Here is a 21,281-nt window from a genome sequence, read left to right as displayed (position 1 = left end):
TTCCTGCTAACACTTATCACTCTGTACTTCTCTGTTACACTTCACATGTAACTTTCCTATCTCTAGCCTCCTAACAGTTCATTATGCTTCATTATGTGTCATTTGCTAAATTTTGAAGTTGTACCTTGTACTGTACATACAAAGTTAAGTCAATTACCAATATTAATAAAAACAGTTATCCTAATGCTGCTCCTGCCGCATCACTATCTACTTTCTTCGAGTTTACAAAACAATTGTTCATCACAACTCTATCACCTATCAGTCAGCTAATTTCATATCTTCGCTTATTCCATGGACTTCAAAACGCTTTGTGGAAATTTATGTCCACCACACCAACCGCATTATGTCTGTTGTTTCACTTTGTCAGCAGCAAACTCAGACAAGTTAAACACAGAAATCTAGCATCCAGATAACTTTATGTACCAGCTGCAGTATTGCATGCCTTTAACTTGAGCCTGTTTAAACAAAATCACGAGTTTCATAGTAATAATACAAAAAAGAGAAATTGCTCCATTCCACCAGGAGGAGCAAATATACTCATTCATTGATATATCTGGAAGCTTTTAACATTTAAGAAATTAGAACATTCATCTAAATTTTTCTTTTAAGAGGCAAAAATATGTTTATTTTAGCCAGGTTAGCAACACAATTAAATTGGCAGGGAGGTGTTCTTCAGACAAATGCATGAAATTGCACATTACTTTCCAATTATATTTATTCGATCCATACTCAGAATAGCACCTTTAAACTGATTTATGCCAATAATTGTTTTATTGTAATAACAAAGATCACATGGTTTCAGCTATTATTTCCTGTTACATTGCACACTTTGCTAAAATAGATTACAACTTTGCTGAATAGATAAAATCTGGCATTTTTACAAACAGTCTGCTTAATTACAATCAAGAATTCCTTGTTTTAATGTTGGACATTTTGTTTTGCTGCAAAGGATTTTAAAGCTGCATGGCACCACACAACCACACCTGCAGTGCTTTTCATTTTTCAGTCATTTAAAATTTTGCCCATTTGAAGAATGCAATATGAAAAATAGTAGCTTCTCGCACATTTGCGTAGTGTTACATGTATATGTTTGTTTTGTTATTAGTGATTGGATATTCAAATGTAAGAAGTGAAATGCAAGGCGTTATTCCTGTGAGAATATAACCTGAGTAACCTACGCATTTTAATTCAATTTATCACACATTCCTCCCAATTTCAAATTTCTGGGTTCCTACCTTCCTTCTCACAAAGTTGGACACCACTGACAAGCCAACTGTTTCTTCAGTGTCTGAGAATGAAGCTCTAAAGATTTACAGGAGAGGTGAATAGCAGGAAAGCTCAAGTTGATATTGGGATGCTATAGAGATTCTAATTTTGGAAGAAACTTCTATGAACTCTAATTATTTTGAGTATGAGGATGGTGGAATAAGTGTTATATAATGCAGATAACCTGAAGTTTTTTATTCTTTGATAAGATATGGATGTTGATGACGAGGTTAGCATTTATTGCCCATCCTTAATTGCTCATCAAGTGAGTGGTTTATTTAATCATCTCAGAGGGTAGTTAAGAATCAATTAAACTTTTGTGGGACTGGAGCCATAGACAGGAAAAGATGGCAGATTTCCTTCTCTAAAGGACATTAGTGAACTAGATGAGTTTTTAATGGCACTCTGCAATGATTTCAACATTACTGAAGGTAGCTTTGAATTCTAGATTTTATTAAATAAATTTAAATCCACCAGTTATTATGGTGGAATTTGAGTTCATGGCTCCAGGGAATGAGCCTGGGCTTCAGAATCACCTGCCCAGTGACACTGCCACTAAGCTGCCATCTCCCCTGACATTAGTCAAAGAAGTTGGTTTTAAGGAGCAACTTAAAAAAAAAGGAAGTCAGATAGAGGCGGATGAGGTTTATGGAGGGAATTGGGACCAAGGTAGCTGAATGTACAGCCATCAATTGTGAATGAATTAACATTTGAGGCTGTTCAAGAGGTCAGAATTAAATGAATGCCTGATCATTTCAGACAGTGGTGGGTATAGCGAGAGGCAATTTCAAAATGAGGATTAAATTTTAACCTTCAAGAAGTTGCTGAAACCAGAAACCAATGTAGAGCAGCAAGCACAGGGGTGAGTTAGCATGTGGGCACCAGCTTTTTGGCTGAGCTTCAGTTATTAAATAATGGAAAATGGGAGGACGTCAAAGAGGATCTTAGAAAACCAACTCCAGAGGCAACAAAGGCATGGCTGAAGGTTCCAGCAGCTGATGAGCTAAAACAGGGACGAGTTGAACCAATTTATGGGAGTAGATGTAGGCTGAGTGGATACTGATATATGGTGTGACGTTTATCTTGGACATTGGTTTTTAAAGCTTGGTTCAACTTCAGACAGGTGTCAGGGAGTTTTTATGCTCCATTTTCTTTAATAACAGAATTACCATGAATAGAATTAGAAGAAAATTTGCAATGGGGTAGACAGTTGGATTTGGGAGATTGTATAATATTACCTTTAAGGAAACATCTCACCAGTGTTGACAACTCTCACGCAAGAGGAGCAAGGTGAGAAATAGAGGCAAGCATGTAAATTAATCTACATCTACATTGCAGAATACTAAATAGTGGATGCATTCGTTGTCATCTTCCAAACTTTTGTACTTCTGGAACAGTTAAGGATGGTAAATCTAACTGTACTGTTTAAAAAAGGAGGGAGGGAGAAAAGCAGGGATTATATACTAGTTAGCCTATGTCAGTGTTAGATAAAGTGCTGGAGTTAATTATACAGGATGTAAAGTCAGGACACTTTTCAAAAACAAAATTCAAAGTATTACACAAAGTTAACATGAATTTATGAAAGGGAAATAGTGATTGGCAATTGGTATTGTTAAGGACATGATTAGCAGAAGAGATGAAGGTGAATCAGTGGATATGGTGTATTTAGATTTTCAGTATGTTTTTAATGAAAACTTAAGATGTTATTGTGCAGAAGTACAGGACATGAGATCAGTGTTAACATACTGGCATTTATTGAAAATTGGTTAGCAGGCAGGAAGCTGTAGGAATAAATGGGTCATGTTCAGAGGATGGTGATACGTGGGGAACTGCAGGGTTCAGTTCTTGGGGCCCCAGCTATTCACAATATGTAATCAATGATTTAGATCAGGGAATTGAGTGTAAACATTTCAAATTTTATAACAACAAAAAAACTAGGTAGGAGTATGAGTGATGAAGAGGATGTAAGGAGACTTCAGTGCCATTTAGACACATTGAGTGGGCAAATAGATGGCAGATGCAGTATAAAATGGTTAACTGTAAATGTGTTGTGAACTGGTAGAGTAAATTGGAAGTACAAAATGATTTAAATAGGGATAGATTGGAAAATGTTGACATTCAAAGGTACATGAGTGTCTTTTTACTCTGGTCATTGGAAGCAGGCATGCAGATAAAACAAGCAGTAAGGAAGGCAAATAGTATGTTAACCTTCATTGCAAACAGATTTGAGTACAGGAGCAAGGAAGTCTTAAATATAGATTTAAGGATCTTGATGAGACTGCAATTACAATATTGTGTGCAATTTTAGTCTCCTTACTGTAGAAAAGATATACTTTCCATTGAAGGAGTGCAGGAACGTTCACTAGTCTCATTCCTGGCACGGCAGATTTGTTGTTTCAGAAGTGATTGGGACAGTGTTCAGTGGAGTTTAGAAGAATGAGTGGGGATCACATTGAAATGTGTTAAAGTTCTGACAGACCTGGACAATCTGACGTCCAGAATGAGGAGTCAGCCTCAGGATAACAGTAGCCTTTTTCAACTGAGATGAGGAGAATTTTCTTTGTTCAGTGAATAGTGTTCTAGTGGACAGGGGTGAAATTCTCTGCTGCAGAAGGCTGTAGTGACAAACATTTTGAACATAAATAAGATATTAAAGATATATTTCCAAAAACTAAATATGTAAAGGAGTATGGGGAGAGAGAGAGGGATTATGATATAGAGAGAGAGGATGAGCAATGATCGTGTTGATTGGTGGAGTAAGCTCAGTGAACCAAATGGCCTATTGCTGCTCCTATTTTTGAAGGTCCTTTAACCACAGAATAAAGGATACAGTTTAAAGGAAAATAAGAAAATCATGAAAAAACATTCAAGTCAAGAAAGCAAAGGAAGTGATAAAACAGAAAAGAGTGACCCAGTGGTCAGTACTATGAAAGTTGTATCCTGGTTTCTATAATTTTTCTCGCACTAGATTCAAATATTTGTCTTCTTCAAATATCATCACTACTCAATCAAGTCTATTTCATAAAATTCTCAAACTTTAATCATCAAGTTTACATCATCTTTATCTTTCAGTATAATTCCTCCCAGCTCTTATTTTCAGCTTGGATGCTGATTCAGGTTCTGAATTGCATAGGGACTGGATTCTTTATTCAGCCACATTTCCTCATCCCGTTGTTCTTTCTGTTCAACTCTGTCTACCATTACAGCTGCTACCTCAGGGCTGAAGATATTGTCTGAGGTCCTGTACTGTCTGGTCAACCGTCTAAATGAGACATCAGAGGAAGCATCATCATCGTCGTCATCTGAAATCTTGGTGTGTCCATTTTCACACTCCTGGTTGTCTTCTGGCTCTCTGAGGAGTTTCCTAAGATCATGTCTCACCAACATATGAAATCCAATAGCACAGAGGATGAATACTAAGCCAGAACAAACGCCTGACACAAAGTATAGTGCTGCCTTCTCTGGGAGACCTGAGTTGAAACAGATTTGGCAAAAATCAAATCTTGTTATGCAGACTGTAAACTAAGTTATCAGCCATCTAGCTTTTGAAATGCCTTTCTGGGAATTCCTGAAATGTATACCAGAAATCAACGAGAGAATTTTAACCACACCCCCGGGTGGTGTTTTAAAATGTTAAAAATCTTAAACATGGACCCAACCTGCCTTGACCTTGGTCGTCTTCAATTTAAGTTGAGGCAATCAGGAAACAACTAAACTGTTTCATGAGGCAGGTTGGTCATTTAATATTTAATAAGGGTGCATATATCTCATTTTACATCCATTTTAAATTTAAACTGGTCTTCTGGGTTTCTTGGACCACAGGAAACCTGGCAATGGAATGGACACAACAATAGTTGGATCTGGGAGATTAGCATCTCTCCAGCACTGCTGGTGGGCCAGGAGAAATACTGGGACTTCTTCCTGACATACTAAGCTAACTTCCCGCAACCACTCTCTGCCTGATTATTCCCCAGCTCCCATTTCACACACTTCCACTAAATTCTAGTCTCAAATCTCTTTTCCCACCAGCCTTTCTTATCCCTTTCTTTCTCCACTCTATTCCCCAAATGTAGCCAGGTGCTGTAGACCTAAGACTCAGCAGCCAGCCAGCATCTCAAATTGACTAGCTGTGGCTGGGGAGCAAAGAGCAACTAAAATGTAACCTATACTAAGGTCCTGCATTAAATATTTTTTAAAATTCTGAGAGAGGATTCTTCTTCCAAGATCCTTGAATGTAAGATGAACACTCAACCCTTGCTTCCCTGTTAAAAATCAAGCCCAAAGGTCTGTAGATTTTCCCACATATAATGTAACGAGATTAGTTATTAATGTTTTCAATGAATTTACCTCCATGACAAGCAGCAAGAGTCAAGCCAGAATCTCATCAACTGTCCCACTTTATCCTGTTCTTGCTTTACATTGAATTGGTCAAACATGCACTGGACAGGGTGCCCATTTAAACTGTAAATTTCTGCCATTATTAACACACCTCTGAGTTGTTAGTGAGATCTTGGGAGTGGAAATTCAAATAATAGATTGTCTCGGATCTATGAAGGAAAAAGGCTGATCCATTCAAGTTTAGTCAAGTTAGTTGGTTCAACTATTTTCATTTATATAACTGGGAAGACAATAGCTCAAAATATGAGTGAAAGTAAAAGGAAGGTTAGCAAGTGAGCTGATAACAACCAATCTCAAATCACTAACACTGTAAATTATATTATTATCAAATGTATTTAGTCTTCTTAATTTTAAAGCGTTGTTAGTCACATCAGCCGCACAAAGAAACATACCCCTAAGGTGGGCAAAAGTGGCCAGAGAACTGCTAACAATCACGACATCTTTGGCATAAAGCATAGATATTCTTGGGCCTTTATACCAACCACCTGTAGTAAATAAGTACAAACTATCTGAGAGTGCTTTCATAACTGACTATCTGTACTGTGTAGAATTTTGCTGAAAAAGGATTCTGTGGCGAATGGGTCTCAACCAATACTAAGCTGAAAATGATAAAAATAATGTGCATGGATTTGGAATTATGCTATGCAAATGTCAAGTATCACATTTGTACCCAGTGTAAAATGTGTTAAAATAATTGTTATCTTTTCTCTTTAAAATAACAGATGCATTGCTTATGCATATTGGATGTGTGCCCGACTGTTCACACAGAATAATTTTGAAAGCAAAGGTTTTATAGAATTGAGTCATCATTTCCAATTTCTGCAGTTTGTCAATATATATTTCCATTTGTTGTAGCAAACACATTTTCATAATTTCCTCAGGAGTTGCACATATATTTATAACCAAGATTCTTTTTTTAATCTTTAATAGAATGTGGGCATCTCTGGAAAGGCCAGTATTTGTTGCTGATCTCTAATTGTCCTTGAATTGAGTGACTTGCCGCATCATTCCAGAGGGCAGTTAGTCAATCACATGCAGACCAGATTCAGTCAGGGTGACATAATTTCTTCCATAAAGGACGTCAGTGAACCAGGTGGGTTTCTACAACAACTGACAGTGGTCCCATTGTCATCATGACTGGGACAGGCTTTATTTTCCAGATTTGTTAAATGGATTTAAATTTCACTTGTTTCTGTTGATTACTAGATCAGTGAAATTTCCACACACCACTATTTATGTATTTTTTAGATTTGTTCTCATGGTTATTCTAACTCATAGAATGTCTATTTTGGTCATTTATGGTCTTTATTTTTATTCTCTCTGAAGTCTGCTGCTTCCCAAGATGCAACTTAATATTGCACCTGACGATCTCACCAAGTATGCATTCTTCAATAGATGTCAGCAGGCTCTGAGAATGCCATCGCTGAAATGATCTGTACATGAGTTTCTTGACATGATTTTTAAAAATTTGTTTCTAATTCTCTCCATTTCTCTTCTGAAGGCATTGGCTCCTCATGAAACACAAACAATAGCCTCCTTAAAATGCTTTGTTCAAGAATCCTATTTTGATCATCTCCTAGTCAGCGAGTACTCTAGACTGGGCAAAAGTGAGGACTACAGATGCTGGAGATCAGAGTCTAGATTAGAGTGGTACTGGAAAAGCACAGCAGGTCAGGCAGCCTCCGAGGAGTAGAAAATTCGTCATTTTGGGCAAAAGCCCTTCATCAGGAATGAGGCCATTCTAGAGTACTCTAGACTGTACAACTTTCAACAGAAGATATTATGGCTGATCTCACCCATTATCTATACATGCATACTTTGCAGTGATTCTCTCTGGGAGGCCTGACCAAACTTTCCTCTCCCAGGTACAGGCTTGCTTGCAGAGGTCAATTGTAGTACCTTATTTTTGACTTGACTGAGATCAATTAATTATGTAGTCTAATCTGGAACCTTTATTCTTGTTTTTGGAATATTTTGGAAAAGAAAAATTGAATCAGGTGTGAAAAGGATGGTCCATTTGCTATCGTACTGGCACAATAAGTTAAAATGACTTCCCTGTGTTTTTTAAAATTTATTCACTACAAGATGAAGGCATTGCTTGGAGGAGAACTGATTCAATCATACAGTATTCTGGTAGAAAACTGTATGGCTCAATTTTAAGTGTTTTTGGCAATTACCAGTTATATTTCTTAGTTTACTGTGCTTTGGAGGTGGCTAATATTTTACAAAAAGAGCCATTTGTTGTTGGTTCAAATAGTTCTTTAGTTTTCAAAGTGTAACAACACCACTGAAAAATAAATACGATAATGTAGAAGTGTTTTTTTCAGTAACTGGTTTACTTGCAAAGTATATCTTTTACTCAATTCCATGAAACAGACAAATATTTGAATTTGTACCATGAGTGTAATCCGATATTAGGAATGGCTTCACTGCTCCTTGACCAGTTTCTTCAAACAGCTTTTTTGGAACTGTAATTTGAAAATACAGATAATTAAAGTAATATTTTTAATTTATCTAGAATCATAGAGATGTACAGCATGGAAACAGACCCTTTGGTCCAACTCATCCACACCGACCAGATATCCTAAATTAATCTAGCCCCATTTGCTAATGTTTGACCCACATCCTCCAAACCCTTCCTATTCAGGGTTGCCCATCCATATTCCCATCCAGTTGCCTTTTAAGTGTTGCAATATTACCCGCCTCCACCATTTCATCAAGCAGCTTGTTCTAACATGCAAACCCTTGTGTGACCTTTAGGTCCCTTTTAAGTCTTTCGCATCTCACTTAAACCTCTGCACTCCAGTTTTAGACTCCCTTACCCTGGGAAAAAGACCCTATCTATGCCCTGCATAATATCTCTTGTATGAGTAATACATCTAAGTCTTTGATTTTCTTACCGCATGTGTATGATACTTGCAGTTGTTTGCGGACTCCAGGGAAACAGGGATCACCAAAACTCAGAACACTGGCAATGATGGAACAATTCGGTTTGCCATGACACCTTGATGACACTTGTTTCAGAGCTATAGGTGACAAGCACTCTAAAAAGAACAAAAATTATTCAAACAATTGTACCATCTAATTTTCTTCAAATACATGGCCCCCATTCGTGACAGGATTCAAGTACAGGAGTAAGGGTGTCTTACTGTGTAATTGTACAGGGCCATGATGAGGCTACACTTAGAGAATTGTGTGTAGTTTTGGGCTCCTTTAACTGAGGAAGGCTGTTGTGGCTATGGAGGGAGTGCAATGAAGGTTTACCAAACTGATCCTTGGGATGGCAGGACTCATATATGAAGGCATCAAAGGGTAGGGGGAGACTGCGGGAATAGGGTACAAAGTTGGATGGTGACCCATGATTGCATTGAAAGTGGAACAGGTCAACAGATGAATGGCTTACTCCTGCTGCTATTTTCTATGTTTCTGTGTTTGCATTTTAATTCCTATCTCTACAAGTGCTTATGTGTTTTCTGGATGGTTGGAGTGAATGGCCTCCTTTCTCTACTTTGATCTTAGGATCTAAAATTAACTATTGTACTGGCAATGCGAATTCAAAACGTTCTCTCATTTTCACCGAATATTCTCCTCTCTCACGTTTGCCAAGCCTTTATACTTCTAAAATGATAGCAACACTTAATTATTTGTCAATGAAAATACATCCATTTAATTTAACATTTATTTCCTCACCTCATTGATGAACAATGGCTGTGACAAAATAATAAGGAATAAAAAGCAGTGTAATTAATGTTACACTTAAAAACATTTTTTAAAATTCTTAAGTAGGATATGGAATTTGCCTGCAAGGCCAGCATTTGTTTGCTCGTCCCTAATTGCCCTTGAACAAATTGGCTTTGTAGGTTATTTCAGAGCTGTTAAGAGTCAACCCTAATCCAGTGGGTCTGGAGTCACATGTAGGCCAGGCCAGGCAAAGAGGGCAGTTTCCTTCCCTGAAGTATATTAGTGAACCAAATTATTTTTTTAAGAACAATTGATGATGGTTACATGTTTGCCATTAAACTAGTATTTTTATCTTAATTCCAGATGATAGTTAATAAATTAATAATGAGCTCTCAGATCATTAAATGATTAATGCTGTCACTTGGGTTATCATTAAATACAGAAACCAAAAGGATTTCAGATCTCAGTTCCCAGAATATGCTGAGTTAGCTGATCTGGGGACTAACAGGACTATGGAGATTGGGCTAATAAACATAGATGAACTCATGGTTCTTGCATTTGGTGGTCAGTTATATTTGCTGGAAAGTGTCTTGTGATAGCTGAACAAAAATAAGAACTAAAATGCTGCCGATACTGGAAATCTGAAACAAAAGCAGGAAGTTCCCTCCCACTGTCCAAGGATGTGCGGATTAGGTAAATTGGCCATCTCGATTGCCCGTAGTGATCAGAGATGTGTAGGCTAGGTGCATTAGTCAGGAGAAATGTAGGGTTATAGGGTAGGGGAAATACCCTTTGGGGGGTCGGTGTGGACTTGTTGGGCCAAGTGGCCTGTTTCCACACTATAGGGATTCTATGAAAGTGCTAGAAATATTCAACAAATTGGGAACACCTGCCAATGTGCTCACCAATATCTGGCGTTGTACTATTCACAGAGGGGCATTCCATATTCCCATGGAGGACTCGTCCAAAACTTGCAGCATATAGGACAAGGATGGTTTGGTTCTTACACTGGAGTTGTAATTCTTCGTTTTCACATGCAAGCTTGCTTTTGTGTCCATCTGTAACATAAAAGAAGAAAAACTGGATGAAGCTGGAAAACAGGGATGGGGTTTGGACCAAGTATTGAATCTGTGCCCATTTGTTGTGATCTAAACTCCATGCTGTGGCTAATTTAAATGAAGGACATTATGGCTCACCGAAGACTTCAAGTTAACCAAGCAGTGTGGTAGACAGAGAGAGGGTTGCAAGGATGGGGGACCAGTTAAAATGGGTATCACATGTGCCAATGGAAATTTGATCCTTGCCTCCAAATGCTGGGCTGAAGCATGCAGCTGGTGAAGAGGAAGAGATCAAAAGCAGGTCTGTGTGAGACTCTGGAAACATTTTTTACTGGATAAAAAAACACATTGAGGTAGAATTTCCATTGAAGTCATTTCTCCAGGGTTTCCAATGATTTTCTGCTGAAGTTATTGTGATTGGTAATTGGAATACACCTTGTGGAAATTTCAGGCTGATTTGTACGCAATTAAACTGTGAGGAATATCCCTAGGGAATAGGTATGGTCATGTTTGAAATCAGGTTTCTTTGATATTCATATTATGATTTTCTTATGTGTAAACCCCAAGCAATATGCTTGTTAATATTTCACAACAGTAGTGTTGTAAACATCCTTCTCCATCCGCACACTAATTGTGGTACCATTATGTGCCTTGCTAAAACACGTTATCTGGTTTTGTACTTACCAGGCTTACATTTATATGAAACAATCAGATATTTGTTGGTCCCAGGACAGGGATCAAGTCCAAAAACCCGACTGTTAACTGAAAACTGGCAGGAGCGTAGGTCTTGACACTCATCATACACTTTCTGCAAGAAGGACAAATACTGTTTACTCTCCGTGGTACATGGAGACACAAAGTGATCATGATGCAATGAACTGCCCACTGGATAAATAACATTTTCTCATCTTTTTTTCAAGGAAGATTCCACTTGAAGTGAGCCACAATAGAGAAACCCATGTTTCTATGTGTTTCCCAGTTACATTATGTGCCAGAATCCTCAGTAGCATTCTGCATATGTTGTGATTTCTCAGCAAGTTGATGCGGTTGAGCTAATTCATAACAAGTGTTTTAAATACGATACCCCTGACAGCAAAAACTCGCATTGCATCAGAAATATCATTTTTAAGTATTGTTTAAAGATTGCTGAAACAATATCATTAAAATTTCATTAATTCCTATAGTGAAGGGCACCATGCAAACTATCATGCATATTTTTATCCAAGTGCATAGATATGTGTGATCGCGTGGCCTTGATGGGAGGGCATTAATAATATATTTATTTATAATATAATAATTATTATATAAATAATATAAATATATACTATAAATAATATAATATACAATAATTAATAATATAATATAATTAATAATAAGATAAGGACTTAATAGAGAAAAGGACAAAAGTGATTTTGTGCACATATGTGGAAAGAGTGTGTTCTTTAAAAATGCTGTTGATTGGTTCCATCCCAGGCTGAACCTTCTCAGCTTCCATTGCCTTCCCTGCTGCTTCATTGCATCTCGTCACTACCACTGCATTTTCAGGAAGGCATCTGAATTTGTCAGGCAGTGAATCTCAGCCTAGTAGGTGTGGATGATCATTTCATTAGCTGCCACAAATTTTGGGCATAGCTCCTATCAACAAATAAATCTTATCCTTTCAAGAAAGGAATATTGCAAACTAAAATCTCCTCTACTGCATAAATAGCAACTTTACATTATTTCAGTTTAATTAATAGAAACTGTGAGAGTAAAATTGCACTTTGGTATTTTGTTTTGCATGGAATTATATAGGTTAAGTAAGATAGATGGCAAAGCAACATGTCATTCAACTATCATTGAAGCTGTCCAAGCCATTGTTTGTGGCCCACACAAGTCATAGAAACATACAGCACAGAAACAGGTCCTTTGTCCCAACTCATCCATGCTGAGCAGGTTTTCTAAACTGAACTAGAATCCCATTTGCCTGTGTTTGGCCCATATCCCTCTAAACCTTTCCTATCCTTGTAACTATTCAAATATCTTTCAAATGCTGTGCTCTCCATCTTTCCTCAACTAACTCTGTCACAAACTTTTAAATGCTTGTTGGCTACCATGGCAACACTGGCATGTAATCTGCTGACTCTGATACTGTGGATTTAGCTGTTGTGGCCTGGAACTCACTAAAATCCTTTGGACTTCCCCTGCCAGCACAAGAAAAAGAAATCCTTTCAGAACTCCGTTTGACCTGAAATGTTAACTCTGATTTCTCTCCAAAGATACTGCCAGATCTGCTGAGCTTTTCCAGAAACTTCGTTTTTTTGTTTCTGATTTACATGAATTCTTTCTGCCTTTGAAGGAATTCCTTTGTAATTTGTAACTATCTCTTCCAGCCATTTCCATGGCCTTGGCCACATCATTGGTTTTCTGCCGTGTCAGATTATTGACTTTTCTCAAAAGCATGGCCTAGTTTATTGTTCTTTATGACTCCAATGAACATGTCTGTAAGTTTGGTTTCTAACTCTGGACTATACCTGCCATTACGAGCAAATTTATTTAATTCAAGAGTGCAATTTACCTAAATCTGATTTAGCAAATGCCTCTTCTCTTGGAATTCAATTCTTAATGTAATCACATTCTTTCTGCCAGACTGACAGTCCAAAATTTCATCAATTTCAGCGTATTCCTTTGAACTGGGGTCTCACAACAACACTCATTATAAACTACATCAAAAACATCCAACACTATCATTGTGAAGAAAGTGTTTAGTTTTTCCTCATATCCTATTTTAATCATTTTCAGCCAAATGTGTTTTTTTTAATGACACCAATCTTCTTTGTTAAAGTTGAATTCCCACATTGTCCTGAAATATGTATTCAGTGCTATTTTCATCAATTAGGTAATATGTTGACTCACTGCATACCTGAATATGATGTACAAACATGAGAATATCAAATTGCTGAAAGCTCCTCAAACTCAACTTTTGAACTTTCAAAGAATGTGTCAGAAATCTTTTAGTCTTAATTTCTGAAATGCAGTGTAAACAAGAATTCTACTCTGTCCTAGTCATTCTTTTTGTATTGCACCGAGAAAAGATTAACAGGTCCATTCGTAGCAGATGGCCATTAATAAACTGACATTACTTACAGTTTCCCAATGGAGACAGCAATATCACAAAATGGTCAGATCTTAAATTTTATGACAAAACTCAAGTATTTGCCCAGGTATGTTTATTTAGTTTCCTCTTAACTTTATTATACTATTCACCTCAATTTTCACATTATCATCCGTCTCTAGCTAAAGATGTAACTTCTGAATTCCCCCTTTAATTTTTTTTTTGGTAACTATATTCTAGATCTTGTTTTGCTTTTTCCAGAAGAGGAAACATTCTCTCACTCCATCTACTAGATCAAGATCTTTCATGGTTTCAAAGTTATTTAATTAAGTCAATCCTCAGCTTCTACAAGAAGACCAAAACCATTGGTTGTTTTATGATAGTTATAACCTCATTCTCCTAAATCTTTTTTACACCTTCTTCAGTTCCTTTATATGTTTTCCACAAAATGACAAGCAGAATTGTACACAATACTGCAAGTATATTTAACCAAGGTTCATTACTTTGTTATGATCCCAGGGGATGCTACTGTTGGAGAAGTTAGATCTCAAAATAAAATCTGTGTGATATAGTTAACATGGTGCTCATTCACTGCTTTCATAAGTTTCTTTAATAGTTTATTACACATAAACAAAAAGAAACAACCTTTAGAACACAAAAGAATAATATCTGAAAACACCCTGCAGAACAACATCTCCATCTATCCCAATATTACCATTTAACAGCAATTCAAATTCAGAGAAATTGCACCTTTGTTTCAAATCTATAAGTTTGGATATGTGATTTTGCCCAGTTTCTTCCTGTGAGCTGTGAAGTCTTTTCCCATTAATGCTCTCACAGCTGTGAGCCCAGACTTTCTCAGCTTCATATGTCCTGTAAATTTCTAACCAAATGCTCCCAGTCTGGAAGCTTTACAAGCTAAATTTCTACACCGAAGTAACTAGAGTTACTTCTAACTCTAGTTGACTTTCCACTGAACTACCCAAAACATTTAATCTTGGGGTTTTATAGGCCAAAATCAATGCTTGGTTATCCTGAACCAAAAACAAGCCAATGGTCTTCAACGTTTAAACTCCCTGTCACAAGCCAGCACAGTAAAATAATCTTCCATTAACATTCCAAGTGTTCCTGTTCTCTGATACTTACTGGATTTAGTCACTGTTCCAGAAAGAATATCTGATCTTGTTTTTCTTTGGAATACTTATAAAAGTACCAATCCCCATATGCCACTATTCTAAGGTTCAAACTCTTTAAATTATTAAAGTCTATAGATAAAATGTAGACACTTTTCACCTCACATATGTATCACATCTTAGATAATTGTCAATTCCTTTCCTCTAGAAGTAAGCCCCAGTGTTTTGTTTGTTTTCTTCTATTTGCAGTGAGTTGCATGCTCGTATTCCTGTACTCCTGGATTTCTTTGCCCCATTTAGATTCTTACTTCCTAAATAAAATGTGATCTCCTTATTTATCTTGTCAAACCGCAATACCCCCTACACTTTGCTATGTTGAAATTCATTTGCCAATGTTATTCTCATTCTGCAAGAATTAACTTCCCCTTGTAAATTTGATTTTGAAAACCTCAAATTTGATGAGATCTGCAAATTTAGAAACAGTATTTATAAGTGATTAATTTGCATTTTCAACCTGGATTAAATTTACATAACCCACCGGTATAGCAGTGAGGGCAGCACAATTGGTGCTTTCAGCAGAAGAGTTCGTTTTACCGGGACACAGATATTCACTGGGAACACGGCGACCATAGAAAGCAGACAGAATGCTAATAGATGTCTGAGGTGGGCAGCTTACTGACAGGCGATCTCCATCACACGCATGAGCTGTGTGGTTCTGTAGAATTTTTAGAAGGTACCCTAGAGAATGAAAATTGATTACTGACAGACTGAGAGGTAGACCTATCATTAAAGTTGTGAATTACGCACGTCATTTAAACTAATATTTTATACAATCAGCCGGTATTTTAAATTACACATTCCTGTCACATTGTGCCTCTCCTACCACACCTGCTCTTGGGATCTTAGGTACATTGTTAAAACAATCTCTGCACCGTCATTTTGTAAATTGACATAACAAATATTTTCAATTTCACCAACATTCTATCTCCAATAAAAGGTTCACATTTTGGTTTTCAAATCCCAACATTAGTCTTACTCCAGCTCAGTGGAGGTGTTTTTTAAACTAAGCTTTCCAGATCACTCCCACTGTTGCTCTGAATCCAGGTTACTGTTTGATTCCTATCAGAGGCTCATGTTTCAGCCGCTACACTTGTTGCAGTTGAAATATTTTCCCTCCTTTAAAGGGGTTAACACTATTTTACTTCAGGAGGAGTGTGCACTTTCAGGATGGTGATCAGAAACCAGTAGAATACCACAAGGATCAGTGCTGGGACCACAATTCTTTACAGTAGATTTAAATGACTTGGTTGAAGAAAGTGAATGTACTATTGCAAGCTTTGCAATGTGACAAAAATATGTGGGAAGGCAAGTGGTGAGGATGACACAGAGTCTGCAGAGGGATGTAGACAGTAAAGCAAAATCTTGACAGATGGAATGTTGTGTGGGAAAATGTGAGTTTATGAATTTTGGCAGGAAAATAGAAGAACTGAATATTAGTTAGCAGTAGAGTAGCAGCTGGGTGAGAGGTAGGGTGAGAAGTAATGTGGCAAGTGATTGGTGGGTAGATTGCCAGATTGGTGAGGAAGTGAGTGGCAGGTAGATGAGGGTAAGAGCATAACACCTTAAGAAATAGGAACAGGAGTCAACCCCTCAAGCCTGCTCCACATTTCAAGAAAAGAATGACTGATCCAATATTCCTCACGTCTGCTTTCCTGTATTTTAGTCATAGCCCTTGATTCCCGTATTGATCAAGAATCTATCTATCTCAGCCTTAACCATACACAACGACTCTGCCCCCACAATTCTTTGTGGCAAAGACTTCCAGAGACACTCAATCCTTTGATAGAGGAAATTCCTCCTCATCTCAGATTTGAATTGGTATCCTTTTATTCTGAGACTATGTCATCTGGTCCTAAACTCTCCCATGAGGGGAGACATCATCTCAGCATTTACTTTGTCAAGACCCTAATGAATCTGATATATTACAAATTGATCATCTCTCATTTTTCTATCTTCTAAATTCCAGTGAGTAGAGTTTAGCCTTTGTTCATAAGGCAATCCCCCCCATAACAGGAATCATCCAAGTGAATCTTTTCTCAACTGCCTCCAAGGAAACAATATCTTCCCTTAAATAAGGGTAACAAAACTCTACATAGTACTCCAGATTCGTCTCACCAGCACATTGTACATTTGCACTAAGACTTCCCTAATCTCATACTCTAACTGATTTCAAATAAGGGACAACATACCATTAGCTTTCCTGATTATCTGCTGCACCTATGTGCTAACTTTCTGGGTTTCATGTACAAGTACACCCCCTCCCCCCTCTCCAAGTCCCTTTGTCTTACAGCTTTCTGGAGCTTTTCTTCATTTAAGTAATATTCTGTTCTCTTGTTCTCCCTTCCAAAGTGAACAACATTGCATTTTCCTACATTATACACCATTTGTCAACTTTTTGCCCATTTACTCAACCTATCAACATCTCTCTGTAAGCTGTTGGTATCCCTCTTGCAACCTGCCTTTCCACCCATTTTGTGTTGACCGCAAATTCGGCTACATTCACTTCCTTCCTCCAAGTCGTTAATATGCATTGTAAACAGTTGTGGTGCCAGCATTAATCCCTATGGAATTAGTGTACCAGGTGGAGGGCAGTATTTGATATTGGTGGATAGGATGAGTGAGGGGTAGAGAGGCAGGTGGGTGGCAAATTGGAGTGCCAGGGTGAGGGACTAGGATGGCAGATACTTGAGGTAGGGTGGCAGGTGGGTGATTAGTTAGAATGCCAGATGGGTGAAAGGGTAGATTTGCAAATGGGTGAGGAATAGATGTGCCATATGGGTGAGGAACTAGGTAGGTAGGGTTTAAGGTGTGTGGGATGCAGGGTGCCAGGCATGTGAGGGGTTTGGGTGGTGAATTGACGGTGTATAGGGTGGTCAACAGGGAAGGGGTAGGTGATTGGCCCTGATGTCCATACTGCTGTAATGACTATCTTCCTCTCAGATGATCTGGGGCACACAATGTGTACTTAACCAGTGTTGCATCTCAAATTTCCTCTCCCTCAACCCTGAATAATTTTGGTTACATGTAAAATAAAGTGGCGATATTTTTGTTTTAGCAGGGTGTGCAAATCTCAGATGGGTGCAAAATACATTCATCATGTTTCCATGGAAACTAGCAGTCCACTGGAGAACATTTTCATCATACTTCCCCACAACAACGGGTGTCTTTCATTTCCCCAGCAGCTGCAGCTGGCATGTGTTCCTCCCAAATAAACTCATACTGCTGTACCAGCCACCTGGATACAATGGACAGTTGTGCTCTGATCTGTCTCCTGACCATTCCCATGATGGGCAGGTAAGATCAATCTTGGACTTGCCCAGGCCATCTAGTTCCTTTCTGATTTCCACCTATCTTTTCCCTCTCTTGAGGAGAACATCCAACCAGCCCTTGTATCAGAGCTATCTACTGGCTCTTCCCTCTCATGCCTTCATATTTTTCATAAATATGATGATTAAATTAGTTTCACATGCAGTGATGTATTCTATGTTCTAATCATTGGTTGCATTAGAAATTCCTTCTTAACTTTTTATGCTCTACTTTTAATGGTAAGTTATGTTTTTAATCAGATATACCAGCCAAACTTTATTATTTACTGTTTCATCAATTCTGTTAAGTACCTTGAATGACTTCAGCTCCACTTGATGCAGCTCTAGTTTTATGTTAAATCAATCTGTTCAGAAATGTTATGACACACCCCTGGTGCAAGTCAGATTTGAACCACAGTGTTCTATCCCAGAGGTAAGGGCAGTAGTGTTGTATCAAAAGACCTTGTAGCATTTAATTATCCCATCATAACAATAACCTCTTCTATTCTCCTGCTAATACAGAACTTGATTATTGGTGAAAAAAGAAACATAATGTGAAGCTTTTATCCTTGCATCTACCAGGACAGACTCATGAATAACATATTGCAAAGAAAATAACAATTTATAACAGGTGAGAAATGAGTACTGATTAGTTGATGACAGGACTCTAATTGGTCAAGCTATTGCCTTGAGGCAGACATCAAGGAGTAATTACCGTCTGATTTTTATTTTGTATTGCAAAAAAGATAAGTAAACTCTGATTTTTCAAAGCATTGTGATGAGCCTACCAGTGAAAAGTTGCCCCAGTGCTTTTGTTCATTAAAAAAAGTATTCTCTCGACTTGCAGAGGACAAGACCCTATGTAATAATATACAGGTACATAGCTTCTATTGAGTGTGATGCGCCCTTGCATTGGAAGTCTAACTGATAATTTTAAATTGTCTTTCACTGTTTTACTTAGCACATCTAGGATTATACAATAAGGGCTATCCAATCACAGAATCAAATGTAATATTGGACTTTGTGTTCTGTGTTTTGCAAATATGGGCTAGTTGAATACAGTTATAACTTCACCTGTTGTGATTGTGTTTGTTTTGATTCACCAATCATTAGAATGTATAGCCTGTAGCACACCAACACAGAATTTCATATATCGCCTGATTAACTTATATAATAGACAGAACTTCTTTTTGGTTTGATAGTAGTGTCCTATTTATGTAGAGTGCCACACATGTTGCAAATGTCTAACAACTATTCACTTCACTTGTTGCTTAAAAGTTTGAGTCATTTTATCTTTCCAATGAAATCTAACATAGACTGTGCACTTTTCAATACCTTAATCTTAATGTCATTCCAGTGAACCAGTATTGAATGTTTTCCACACTCCCTTATTTATAATGGAGTGCACAAAATAGCCACACACACCCCACTCTCAATATTGTAGCCACAGTAATAAGAATGGTCCAACACATCTCCTTGGACACTTAATTAATTTTATCAATTTGAGAAACATTAATTTACTGTTTGCTTTCTATAGCTAGTTATTTCTTTATAATTCTATTTCATAACCTTTACTACCAAGAACTTCCTTCTGCAATTTTCTCCTTAATAAGCATTTTATTGGAGCTTGCTTGACAGCTGAAGTACAGTTCATTAGTAGTTGTCTGTCATCCACTTTATGGTTAAAAGGCCAACCTTTAAGTATGAGCTGTCAATTAGTGTGAGCATACTATTCAATCATTGAAAACATCAACATTGTTAAACCCAATTTTGCCTTTGTTTAATATGCATAACTCTTTTGAACAAAACTAAAGATGTTTAATCTAATTGATTTGACAGCCACTTCAATAGAAACCTATCACATGAAATAGAACTGTTAGGGCATAACAGTACCAGCTCCTGCAGTAACCACTTGTTGTAGAATGCTTCAAACAAAATGGTAATTGCCGTATGTTCCTTTCCAAGGACACTCTGGTGCGGTTGTAATTGGAAAAGAAAGGCATAGTTGGGTCACACAAATCTATTAACTGCCTGCTGTCTGGACCTGTTAATGACTATCTTGACCAAAAATGCTATTGTGCTTGGTATTCTCAGGGGATCAATTAACCAAGTATTAACCTAGTCTCATTCTGCTTAGTTTTTGAGATAATACAAGATCAAGAGATTCCAGACCAATATGAACATTTGCCAAATATTTCTGTCTGGTTTCAACCTTCCTGGTGTGAGACAAATGTAATTCTCATTACACTACAGATACTAGAAGTAAACTTTACTGCACCTGCTATCCCCAGGCAGTCTACCATCCAAATATTAACTAGCCATGTTTCATAGTTTTCAAAATCAGACAAAATCAATTTTCTCAGTCTCATATGGCTGTGGCCTTTAATGTGACTTTTGAATATAAGCTAAAATCCTGACTAAAATTTCCTTTCCTCTCTAGGAACTTTGAGAAAAATTGTATACTCTGCTGCAGCCAGCAACAGTGTTTGGTCTAGAAATTAGCTCCAGAATCTTCTCGTAGTTCTTTCTTTGCACATCTCCAAAAGCATTTACCTACTAACCAATCCGATCCTGTAAGAAAGCAGGTTTAAGATAAAGTTAATTAAAGATTCATACATGTCTCAAGGATTCTAGGCAGTAATCCTAAACACTTCCTTCTCAAACGTGAACTGGTCTGACATTTTTTGAAAGTATTGGATTAAACCTCGTTATTGACCTCAATAACTCTGAGGCATCTCATTTTGAGGTGGAAGTTTGCAAAAAGAATTCTGTGCAAAAAAACATGATTTTGCTATCTATACATCAAAGCAATCACTTACCCGAGAAATCCGGAGTAGCTTCAGATTGAGCATAGAGATAAAACCAAAACATTGTTACAAATGAGAATCTCACTTGACATCTATTTTTTTTCAATGTGCACATACTGAAGAATTGATAAAACTTCTGAACGGTTATGTATTTTCATTCTAGTGAGTGAATAATCATTTCAGTTCTTTAAATCACATTTGGTGTCAGGCTCCCAGCAGCTGTGATGCTTTCACTGGTGAACTGATGAATTGACAGCTTTCTTTAACGAAGACTGGTGGCGCACAAAACTAGATACCAACGAATTGTCATAAATTAGATAATGGGAGCTGTTTGTAAACACTGTCACAAGACAATGCTCCATATTCAATATCACCCTTTGCTGAAAGCTCTGCTTCTCCCTGAGATACTTTCAAAGGGCAAAGGCAGTCCTCAAGTACTTTGCATGAGCAGCCATTCTGAACATAACAGTGAATGTTGT

The 21,281-nt window shown here is 37.5% G+C and overlaps 1 protein-coding gene across 1 annotated transcript; it reads right to left on the bottom strand.

The window, feature by feature from the left end:
- Positions 1-733: 733 nt before the first annotated feature.
- Positions 734-20,985, bottom strand: LOC122557498 (protein eva-1 homolog C). The gene is made up of 7 exons (XM_043705246.2): positions 20,815-20,985; positions 15,169-15,368; positions 11,088-11,211; positions 10,251-10,403; positions 8,565-8,708; positions 8,061-8,132; positions 734-4,736 (listed from the first exon to the last, which is right to left on the bottom strand). Exons 1-7 carry the CDS (start codon positions 20,915-20,917, stop codon positions 4,363-4,365), a joined length of 1,170 nt encoding a protein of 389 aa, XP_043561181.1. The 5' UTR covers positions 20,918-20,985; the 3' UTR covers positions 734-4,362.
- Between the last annotated feature and the right edge of the window lie 296 nt (positions 20,986-21,281).

Source organism: Chiloscyllium plagiosum, unplaced genomic scaffold (genome assembly GCF_037043375.1).
Source record: "Chiloscyllium plagiosum isolate Xiang-an unplaced genomic scaffold, Cpla_swu_hap1 HiC_scaffold_11, whole genome shotgun sequence".
Classification (NCBI taxonomy): domain Eukaryota; kingdom Metazoa; phylum Chordata; class Chondrichthyes; order Orectolobiformes; family Hemiscylliidae; genus Chiloscyllium; species Chiloscyllium plagiosum.
The sequence above is the reverse complement of the archived record's forward strand: the minus strand, read 5'-3'. Positions and strand labels throughout refer to the sequence as shown.